Source organism: Physeter macrocephalus, chromosome 9 (assembly GCF_002837175.3).
Source record: "Physeter macrocephalus isolate SW-GA chromosome 9, ASM283717v5, whole genome shotgun sequence".
In the NCBI taxonomy this organism is placed as follows: domain Eukaryota; kingdom Metazoa; phylum Chordata; class Mammalia; order Artiodactyla; family Physeteridae; genus Physeter; species Physeter macrocephalus.
This window is the reverse complement of record NC_041222.1, coordinates 57092165-57104374: the sequence shown is the minus strand read 5'-3', so window position 1 is coordinate 57104374 and position 12210 is coordinate 57092165. Positions and strand designations below refer to the sequence as shown.

At 33.3% G+C, this 12210-nt stretch overlaps 1 protein-coding gene across 3 annotated transcripts in view; it reads left to right on the top strand.

Moving 5' to 3' along the window:
• ZDHHC21 (zinc finger DHHC-type palmitoyltransferase 21) overlaps positions 1–12210 on the top strand; it is a 69455-nt gene that overhangs the window by 16282 nt on the left and 40963 nt on the right. For all 3 annotated transcript variants that reach the window (XR_449115.2, XM_007125994.4, XM_055087211.1), the window contains 2 exons: positions 4231–4342; positions 7395–7533. Coding sequence is in view for 2 of the 3 variants with exons in the window: in XM_007125994.4 (XP_007126056.1) it covers positions 4231–4342; positions 7395–7533 (251 nt within the window). In the remaining variant the exon portion in view is untranslated. The remainder of the gene's footprint in view (positions 1–4230; positions 4343–7394; positions 7534–12210) is intronic.

Sequence of the window (12210 nt, the reverse complement as noted above, 5' to 3'; positions counted from 1 at the left end):
TATTTTTTAAAGATCCAAGGTGATTCTAGTGTGTCACAAAGTTTGGGAACCAATGTACTAATTATTTCCAAAATTAGATTAACTGGCAAGTCACTTAGATAGCCTCCCTTGAGTTTCTGATTGTTTTTTGAGATCCATCATTTGGGGCTTACTTGGTCTTGCAAATTTAACGATTAAGTGGGAATGATATGACACTGATGTTTATGTAGAAGTTTCTGAAAATTATCTTGAATATTTAGTTTTTATTAATGTATAGAAACAGTATCACTGTCATTTAGCGGTAATTGTGTGTGTGCGCGCGTGTGTACCTGTGTTTGGTCAGGGAGGATGGCACTCTGTAATTTGTATAGAATCCCTCTTCTCTACTAGCCTAAACCAAAGGCTCTCTAAAATACTGATACATGTATTTTCTACTTCAACTCTAAAACCCAATGTTATCAGAAAATCAAAGAAGCAGGCTTTTCCTAACTCAGGACTCACTTCTGATGAAATCTTTAGTTTGCTGTGGTCGAACATTCAAATGCCTACATCTGTCAGATACTGCAAGTCACTGAAGAGGGGCCAGGGAGGAACTATTTTATGTTGAAAATCTCATATCTTATCTAAAGGGAGTAGCACTATTCAGCTACAGTGAAATAGTCATACAGGCCTGGTATTATTAGATACTGCAATTTTTGAAGAGAAAATATATAATCTCAATTTTTATGAGACATTTCATGATTTTAAAAAATATTGGCAACTAATTCAAAATTTTTAAAGCATTGTTTTAAAATAAATACCAAACAGATTATACCTGTGGGTCAGATTGAATCCACCTGAAACTGCTGTGTTACCTTTAGCTTATAGACTCCAGTGATGGAGAACACCATGGCATCTTGCCAACTATTTGGATATCTGCATTATAGCTGGTCTCATTGACATTTGGCCTGTTTTTCTTCAGTGAAGAGTTCCCATTTGCCCAACCAAAAAAACATGCATTATTTATCACATTTTAATGTTTCCAAAGTCTCTTGGTATTGTTACAGAGCTACACTGGCAACCGATTCTGTCAGAAAACCTCTGTTAAAACCCAACCCTTGTATTGATTTTCGTAGTTTCAAGTTATATTTTTCTCCCCAAAACATTACTTTGTGATTTGAGATATAGTAATTGAGAAAAGGCCCCCTAATATGTGATTTAGGTGATTCCTTCCTTTTTGAGGGATAAACCAAACCGAATCTTGCTTTATAGTCATTCATGCATTTACAGCATTAATAAGGTTCCCTGTTAAACAATGAGATGCTGTTTACCTTACATTAAAGAACATCTATCATTTATAGTTTACCTTTTTTCTTTTATTTGTTTTATGTTTTGATTTTTCTTTCCTTTAAAAAATGTATCTGTTAATCTTCTAACTTCTATAGCTACCATAAATTAGCAGTTGGATTCTGTCTCCCATAGGCTTTTTTTTTTTTTTTTTTTTTTTTTTTTTTTTTTTGCCGTACGCGGGGCTCTCACTGTTGTGGCCTCTCCCGTTGCGGAGCACAGGCTCCGGGGCCATGGCTCACGGGCCTAGCCGCTCCGCGGCATGTGGGATCTTCCTGGACCAGGGCACAAACCCGTGTCCCCTGCATTGGCAGGCGGACTCTCAACCAGTGCGCCACCAGGGAAGCCCCTTCCCATAGGCTTTTATTTTATTTTGTTAGATGGGTAGTACAAAAGTCTTGTAGGTGACCATCAGACACCAGAATGTATCAGTCACCAAGATCCTATTTGGACATGAATAAACCTTGAAGAAGAAAAAAGGGAGAAGACTAAGAAAGGTTTATAGATACATAGGGTGGTAGGTTAAGATGGATGGCTTTTTTCTTGCTCTGCAAAGCAAAAACATAGATGATACTTTAATTTCTGGATTTTAAAAATAGTGATTTTTTTTCTTTTCTAAAAACATAAATGTGTGTGTGTACTTGTGTGTGAAAATTGTGCATTTTCATTCGTATTTTTCATTTTAGATTCTTATATCTTAAATTGAGCCTTAAATGGCTCAAACCCTTTCTTTGAACAAATTTATGTTCCAGACCATAGGTCAGCACATTCTTCTGTACTGTTAAGGGCCAGATAGCAAATATTTTTAGCTTTATGGACCATATGGTCTCTGTCACAAGTCCTCAGCTCTGTCATTGTAGCCCAAAAGCAGCCATAGAAATATGTAAATGAATGGGCATAGCTGTGTTCAAATAAAGCTTTATTTATAGACACTGAAATTTAAATTCCAAGATTTTTATATGCCACTAATTATTATTGTTATGATCATTATCATTTTCAATCATTTAAAAATGTAAAAAGCATTCTTACCTCATGGGTCACACGAAAACAGGTGGTGGCCTGAATTTCCCTGTGGACTGTAGTTTGCCAACCATAGGCTACGCTACAGAATGAATTACAGTCTTTCTCTGACTCTAGCCAAATACTCTTTTCTGAGGATACAACATTTTAAGTATGAAATAAATAATTTATTCTTTGCAGTATTATGTGCTGAAATTGCTAATAGCGAATACCCCATATTTATTTTTTAAGGGGCTGGTTTAAGAACATAAAGTTTTCATGTTGTCTTTTAATGAAAATCGGCTCATCGAAGAGAGTCTCCTTCCTGACCATATTCCTTGTAGTATGTGAATTCAGAGTTTTAACATTGGGATATTTGGGAACATCTAACATCCACTAACATCTAGGGAGGAAAAAAAAGTGACATGCTTGTGACCTTGTATTATGCTACATATGAAATATTTCTGTTTCACTAACAGTTAAATTATCATAGTTTAATTGTACCTAGATTAAGCTTTAATATTGTCGCTCTCTCATGTAATATGTTTTCATTAAAATAAGAATTGTAAGTAAGAAATGGACGATAATTTTATTTTAAAGTGAAATATTTTAAATGTAAAAGATAATTTCTCAACTTTCATATTATTGGAATGAACAGTTGATTTGATATAGCTTTTATTCATACTTTATTGATTTCTTCAGAGGCATTTGTAGCAGAATTTTTTTCCAACACTTTACTGTAAAATTCCAGTATATTGATTTTACTTCTGGCCATTAAACTAGAAATAATGGAATTAAAATAGGGTATCCTTTTAGAAAATTGAAAACTACCCACAATTCTATTACTTATATTTAGAATCTTTCATTTAAAAAAATTTTAAACTTTTCATGCTTTAGCAAGGATTTAGTTACTACCTACTGTGTGCTAGGTCACACTTTGCATATACTAATACTCACTCTGAGTATTGGAGTTACGTTAATTTTACAATGCCCATACTTTTAGTGAGGTTAGGATATAGTTTCCTATAAGTGATATAAAGTTTAAGAATTTTTATAAAAGTAAAATTCCATTTCAAGAAATATTAAAATGATATGTTCTATATAACAGTTGTCTTATGTTGGTAGATGACTGTCCCATAGAGTTTTTATGGATCTAATTAGAGCAGTTCTTAATGAAAACAAATGACTTTTCCCTTTATTCCTGTAAACTTCATGTTTTTAGCACAAAGCTTAATTGTGTGCTCTTTCACAACAGACTAGAGGAAATTGCAACTTGGTGGTAGGATAGAATTTTGTAAAGAACTCCTTTATTTCCGTTAAATAGTAATCTTCTTGTAATCTTCTTCACTTCTGAAACTGTTCTAGTACCTCTTAAACCCATCTGAAATCTTTTTCCAACCCTCTCCCATAAACATTCCCAAATGAATCCATTAATATTTTTAAAAATGGTTTTATGTGGGGAGTTTGGGGGGATGCCATCTCTGTTTTTCTTACGATATCATACGATTGATTTTGACTTATTAATCTATGAAACCAATACTCAGCATTATTTCTTCTTTAGAGCCTTTAGATAATAAATTTCTAGAAATTAATTTGTTTAAATATAATTCTGTTTTAATGTAATAATTTGGTTTTACTTCGGGGTTTTGTCATTAAATTTTACAACAATATGCTTAAACTCAAATATGTTGTTTTCTATCTCTTAGTTTGACTATTAATAGTGTCTTATTTTTATAGTGTTTAAAATTAGAAATGTACAAAATAAAACATGCATAGAACAGAGCAGCAACATTTTTGGCAAACATTTACACTGGAGACTTAGACATATATATCAAAGAAGTCTTTTAAACTCTTCTAAACACTTGTTGCTAAATTTCAACATTATTCATGTGCCTTTATTAAATGGATTTTAATTTCCTTCTCTAGAAAGGGAGTTCTGGGAATTGTGTAACAAGTGTAATTTGATGAGACCAAAGCGTTCCCATCACTGCAGCCGCTGCGGCCACTGTGTTAGGAGAATGGATCATCACTGTCCATGGTAAGAAATAAGTAATTCACTTTTTGGAAAAAAAGGTAGTAAAAAATAAATCTTAGTACTTAGCAGATTTAAACAAAGGTTATATTAGAGTTACACAGTTTAAGAAAACCTTTTAATGAAGATCCCTTTATTTGATCATATGGTTCTGTCAACTCCCAAAGTCATTTTTTCCAGAGATCCTATATTTTCTCGCAAGGAGATATTTGAGCAGAAAACTAAGAATTAACATGCACCCAAATATACAAAAGAACTAAGGTGGTTTTATTAAATGAGGCAATGTATGTAAAGCATTCAGTGTAGTATCTGACATAGAAAATACTTAAATATAAATAGAGTAGCTGTTATTGTTTCTAACTGTAATAAACCGTATACATCTCATTGTTTGTATTTCCCTTCCAATTTGTTTAATTAAAGAGTAACACATTTCAGATACCCTTATACCTCATTTCACCCACTTTCAGCCTTTTTCAGTGTTATGAATTGGTAATAGGTGTTAACATTACATGCTGGCTGGATGTGTAAAAAGTGGTAGTTAGCTGATTCTGCTGAACTGCCAACATTTTTGGTCAATAGGGGGCTCTCTTGTAATATTTAAAGAAAATGTTCAGTTGAGAAATAGAATTTTTGAAAACAAATGCTGTGAGAGTTCTTCATTGTATCTCATTTCAAAGCTGTCACAAAAATCTGTGAAAAAGATATTGTATTTAATTCTGCTTTCCTAGCATGGGATCTCTGTATAAATATTTAAACTGGTATGGTGTAGCACTTTATAAATATATCTATATACATATATATTTATGTTTGTACACACATACATGCATATATGCAAAGTTAACTACATAATAATCTTCTTAAATTTATAATTGCATTTATCTAAGGTTGACTCAGGGTAGAGTTTAGCTTTGCCTAGTAATGCTAATCAATTTAGAGTTTCCCTTATTTTTGATAACACAAGTTATAATTAGCAAGCTTTTAGTAAGAAATTGGTTTTCACTATAAACTGATTGTTTAAATACAAGGTAATTTCCTGAGATTAAGAAAAAGTAAAAGCACTTTGTTACTATGTAAGAAAGTTGAAAATTCCATCAACAGGATAGTTTAGTATATAACATACAGTTGGTGTTGAAAAAATGTGCCTTGACTTTAAACAGATTAATTCTCAAATGATTTTACAAACCTCAGTGTTCTGTTTACTGTTGCAATAGTAGTAGATTTTTTAAAGCTGTATAAAACATGTATTCAGGTAAGAGCTAATCACACTTAAAAACTAAACTTTATACACTTTTTAGAGTCATATTTCTGATTAAAAATATAATAAATGTTCAGGATAGTTGGTTGGATATTGATACCTCCTTTTAAGTGAATGCAATAGTTTAAGCTTAAAAAATAATCAACTAGGAACTGTTTTGGTACTATATAGATTAGTGATTTTATTTATTTATTTATTTTCAAGGAATAAAGATTGACTTGGTGACAAAATAAAGTGCTGTTTAACCAAAATTCTAAGATTGGGGTGAGCTCTCTGTTCCTAGGCCTTGTGCCTCCATAGTTTTAGTCACCTTCTCAGAACACTGGTGGGAAGAAGAGTGAAAATACAAAGAGCTGGAGGATAGGAAGGGAGGGTAGACCAGGGGGCCTGAGTAGATTTAGGGATTTATGTGATTGAATTCCCTAATAGAGCAATGCTGAGATATTCAGAGATTGAGGAAATGTACAGTATAAACTAGAAGCAAGGAGAATTTTTGATTTTTTTCAGAAACTGCATTATCTTAACTGCTTAACAGCTTTGGATTTGGAGGTCAGTTCTCTGCTGACCTCAAGGTTTACTCTGTTTTTGGCTCTAATCACTCCTTCCAAGGGACTTGCTACCAAAAGAACTCTTACATGTAGATTATCTTAGTGTTTCTTAAAGGTCTGTGCTTAAGAAGAATGCCATGATCATAGCAGTTATTTCTCAAATTTTGGGGGGTCAGAAAGGATGGGGCAAGTATAAGTCATCTTTCAAGCAACAGCTATTGAAGAGTATTTTTGAGTGCATACAGAAGCACCCTTCTCTGGTAGCCCTGCTTGCAGATGACAAAACACGAAGTTTTCTTGTTTACGAAGCATGCATTCTTTAGTGTAAGAAATGCCTCTTCCAGGTTTTCTGTTCAGTTATATATCTGATTTTAAAAAATAGTTAGACAGCACACCTTTAAAACAACAATTTAAGTTAAGAATTTGACCCTATTTATTTATTTTTTCAAACAGTGGTAGTGTAATGCTATATTGAAATGAAAACATTTGTGAAAGGTAATTTGTAGTTTTGAACTAGGGTTTTCTGCTGGAATTATAAAATACTTCGAAAATTTAGGTACAATAAATAACCTTGGAACAATAAAATAGCTTGCATTAATCTTGAATAGTTTGGGATTATAACATCAATCCTTTTTCCTAGTTGTGGTTCACTGTTGTATTGGTGGAAACATAGCTCTAAGAATTTATAAATACTTTTGAATGTGTGTTTATTTTCAGGAACCAAGGTTAGATTTTAAAAGTAAGAAAAATTGTGAATGCTTAGCAGTATATCAGAGTGGAAGGTTTAAGTTATTTTACTTCACATCATTCAGATTGGTCTGCACAGCTAGAATGCTGCAGTGGAAGAGCAGTATACAGAAGAGGGTTCTTGTTCTCTTGACCACTGTCTCTCCTAACTGTACATCCTCTGGCAATTGTCCTAATGCCTTTGTTCCTTTTATGTATCAGTGAAGCAAGGAGGCTGCCATCTGTTCTTCCCTGCCTCACTGGGTTGTTGAGTTGAAGGGGAATCATATACAGGACTTCTTTAAAAAGTAGAATGTACTTTACAAATGTGAAGTGGCATATTTGTGTCATATCTTATGTACTCTTTGCTTTTAGGTTTGAGTGGCTTTAGCTTATCTCCGTGAAGTAAAGCACGTATGAAGTTTGTGCTTTATGTGAAGTTTGTGTGTGTTTGCGTTTATCTCTAGTTGTACCATCCTAAAATTAACATTAAAGTTTGAAATATTTTTTTTTCCCTTTTTTTCTTCAGGATTAACAATTGTGTTGGTGAAGATAATCATTGGCTTTTTCTGCAGTTGTGTTTCTACACTGAACTTCTTACTTGCTACGCACTGATGTTTTCTTTCTGCCACTATTATTACTTTCTTCCACTAGAAAAGCATAACTTGGTAAGAAATGTTTATATCAATTAATGTTAGAGCAACTATATTATACAGTTATTAACATGTGGTGCTTTTAAGTGCAGAAAATTGAAAACAAAAACAACAAACATAAACCCTCAAATTGGTGCATTTTAAAATATATTGGAATTGAGAAAGTGGACCCTGTTCTGACATTGCCTTTTAACCACATCTATTTATGATTATTTTTTAGTGTTGAGTTCTTTAAAATATGACATATTAGATCTCTTAATAATATATTGGTTTAAAAATATCTACAGTAATGAAAAACAAAGTGAAAAAGGTTAGCTTCTCGTTTCTTCTCAGGAATAAAAATAGACTTGTTTAATTCTTAAAGGTTCTCAAAGGAACATTAAGTTCTTGAGAGAAAGGACAAGACGAATTTGCAGGATACCTTAAAAAGTTATTACATACACCATTTGAGGCATTGCTTTTCCCATTTTGTAGAGGAACTACAATAGATGTTAACAAGATTTGCCCAGAATGGTGGTATTAGTGGTGGCGGTGGTAATAGCATCACCTAGGAGTGTTAAGGCTTGACTGTATATCAACACTATGCCATGGGCGTGTGATTTTAATTCTCACGTTAATGCTCACTACAGCCACATGAGGTGGGTATGATTTTTCCCACATTTTATAGATGGAAACAGACTAATAGAGGTTGAATAGATAGTTACTGAAGATGCAAAGCTAGGAAGTGTTTATTAAACTGGTTTTAGTTGTAGAGCTGGGATTTGAACCTGATTTTGTGTTTTATGAAATCATATCTTGTGTGCTTTGTGTGTAGAACTGGTATTTGAGCCTGATCCTATGTGTCATTTGGACTTAGATTGTGTTTTTAAAACACAATCTTGTGTGTGTGTGTGTGTGTGTGTGTGTGTGTGTTTTGTGTGTGGGAGAGAGAGAGACAGAGAGAGTATGAGCAAGGGTGCGTGTGAGGAAACCGGTAGGGAAGAGAGAGGGAATAAGGAATAGATTCCCTGATGGAGAAGGGTGTTTTCTTTCCTATTTATATCATTTTAATACTGTTTAAATCTTTTTTATTAAAAATAACAAGTTCGGTGGTGGTACATACAATTAAATTTTGTAATAAGAGAGCAATTGAGAGAAGGTCTTTAAGTTCTGCATATTTAGATCTTTTTTATACACATGGTCATTTTTTTTAATTAAAAGAAGATATTTACTTTTGTTGCTTAGTTGCATATATTAGTGGGGCCTTGTGGTAATTCTCCTTATTAAATACAGAGTGAGCAATTAAATTAAATTAAAATTAAATACTAATAACTGAAAAAAGTTCAAAAGGGAGAACTGTAAATATAGGTGTTTGACATCAACACACTGAGACTTTAGTGCATGCTAGTACTATGGTTTTAGAAACGTTTTTTTTATAGATTAATTTCTTTTTTTATGCTTTCTCATATTTTAATTTTACTTTCTAATAAGACCAGGTACAAAAGAATGGTCACCCAAAACATCCAGATCAAAAGCTCTAATGCAATAGCAGCTAATATTTAGACAGTCATTTAGGGTCGACAAGGTACTTTTTCTGCATGTGTTATTTCTTTTAATTCCCACAACAACTGTGTGAGGTGACCTAGTCATGAGTGTGACTTTAAAGCCAAACTCCTTGGGTTTGAATCTCAATTATAGGTTAATTTCTGATATAATTAGTATTGTAGTTAAAATATGTAAAAGGTTATACATATTCTCCCAAGAGTAACCTGTTTCAAGTAGATTGAGCCTAATAAGAAAAGCATTAAAATAAAAATTTACCAGTAAGATTAAGGTCAGAATGTTTTAAAAACTGAGAGAGAGGTAAAATTTAGTCGTAGTAATGAAAAGCTACTAGAGCTTCTCTAGGAGGGAATGCATTGTAGTATAGTGAAGGGATTGGCAAACTATGGGCGTTGGGATAAGTTTGAACCTCTGCCTGTTTTTGTTAATAAAGTTTTACTTGAAACACAGCTGCTCTCATCTATTTACATATGTTTATGATTGCTTTTGTGCTACAACAGCAGAGTTGAATAGTTGTGAGAGAGGCATATGGCCTAAAAGCCTAAAATATTAAGTATCTGGCGCCTTTATTTTTTAAATTAATTAATTAATTTATTTTTGGCTGTATTGGGTCTTCGTTGCTGCGCGCGGGCTTTCTCTAGTTGCGTCGAGCGGGGGCTCCTCTTTGTTACGGTGCGTGGGCTTCTCATTGCGGTGGCTTCTCTCGTTGCGGAGCATGGGCTCTAGGCACGCAGACTTCAGTAGTTGTGGCAAGAGGGCTCAGTAGTTGTGGCTCACGGGCTCTAGAGAGCAGGCTCAGTAGTTGTGGCGCACGGACTTAGTTGCTCTGTGGCATGTGGGATCTTCCTGGACCTGGGCTCAAACCCGTGTCCCCTGCATTGGCAGTTGGATTCTTAACCACTGTGCCACCAGGGATGTCCAGATTAATTCTTGTATCATTATAAATTATACCTTTTTATCTGTAGTAATTATTCTTGCCTTACAATGTTTTTCTTTGTTATTAATTTAGCTATATCAGCTTTGTTTTGGTTAGTATTTTCATGGTATGTCTTTTTCTGTCTTTTTACTTTCAAACTTTCTCAGTTATGTCTTGTCAGTGTGCCTTGTAGACACCAAATATTTCTTTTCTTTTAAGTTTGGTTTGATAATCTTTGTCTTCTAATTGAAATAGTCCATTTTTATTTACTGTGACTGATATTAATCCTATCATTTTACTATGTATCTTCTACTTGACCCATCTGTTCTTTGTTTCCATTTTTCTCCTTTTCTTACCTGCTTGGAAATTTTCAATTAAAAAAGATTTCCAGTTTATCCCTTCTGATGGTGTTTTTCCTTTTACTCTTTTTAAAGTGGTTTTCCCAGAGATCAAAACATTCTTCCTTGGTTTTCTGAAGTTTAATATAAGTTGGTACTTTAAACTTGCTGCGATAGTAAATGTAGTGGCCTTAGAACCCCTCCTATCATCATTTTTGGTATTCTGGGTGCATAAAATAGATGTTGAACTAAAACTCATGACCAAAAGAAGTAATTATTGTCATTTATATATTATGTGTTATAATATGTATGTTATATGAAGTCACTGTTTGTTTAGAATTACCCACATATTGATGCTTTTTCTAGTCCTTCATGTCTTCATAAGTTTCTAAGTTTCTTTCTGGGAGTATTTTTTTTCTGCCTCTTGGTGGAAGTGTACTGGAACAGATTCTCCCAGTTTTGGTTCACCTGAAAATGTCTTTATTTCTCTTTCATTTTTGAAGGATTTATTTGCTTGGCATAGAATTATACGTTTGGAGTTATTTTTCAGGTTTTAAAAGATGTTATTTCCAAAAAAAATAAAAAAAAAAATAAAAGATGTTATTTCCTTGTCTCCTGGTTTCCATCATTTCTGTTGTAAAGTCAGTTGTTAGTTTTATTGTTCCTCCATTGAAGTAATGTATCTTTTCTCTGACTGCTTTTATGATTTAGTTATTTATATTATTTCAGCTTTGTTGAGGCATAATTATATAATTAACATATAAATTTATAAGATACTTAAATTGTGCATTATGATAATTTGATATATGTATACACTTTGAAAGGATTTCCCCATCTAGTTAATTAACACATCCAATGATTTACATATTAATCTTTTTTTTATGAGAACATTTAATTTCTTCTCTCTTAACAAATTTCAGTTGTACAGTATGGTGATAAAACAGTGGTCACCATGTTTTACATTAGATCTTTACCTTATTCATCTTACAGCTAAAATTTGCACCCTTTTACCAGCCTCTCCCTATTTCCCACAACCCCAGCCCCTGGCAACTACTTGTCTACTCTCAGTTTCTATGAGTTGAACTTTTTTTTCCTTAATTCCACAGATAAGTGATACCATTTGGCTTATTTCACATAGTATAAGGCCATCAAGGTTCATCCATGTTATCACAGATAGCAGGATTTCCTCCTTTCTCATGGCTGAATAATATTCCACTGTGTATATATACAACATCTTTTTTATCCATTCATCTATTGATGGACACTTAAGTTGCTTCCATATCCTGGCTATTGTGAATAATGCTGCAGTGAACATGGGAGTGCTGATATCTCTTTGATATCCTATTTTCATTTCCTTCGGATATATACCTAGAGGTAAAATTGCTGGATCATATGGTAGTTCTATTTTTAATTTTTTGAGGGGTCTCCATACTGCTTTCCATAGTGGCTGCACCAATTTCTATTCCCACCAACAGTGCAAAAGGATTTCTTTTTCTCCACATCCTTACCAACACTTACCTTTTATCTTTCTGATGATAGCCATTCTAATCTAACAAGTGTGAGGTGATATCACATTGTGGTCTTGATTTGCATTTCCCTGATGATTAGTGATGTTGAGTACCTTTTCACATACCCATTGGCCATCAATATATCTTCTTTGGAAAAATGTCTCTTCAGGTCCTCTGCCCATTTTTTAATCAATTTTTTTTTTTTTTTTTGCTGTTGAGTTGTATGGATTCTTTATATATTTTGGATATTAACCCTGTATCAGAGATATGATTTGCAAATATTTTTTCCCATTACATAGGTTGCCTTTTCATTTTGTTGGTGGTTTCCTATGCTTTCCGAAGGTTTTTAGTTTGATATAGTCCCACTAGTTTATTTTGCTTTGGTGTC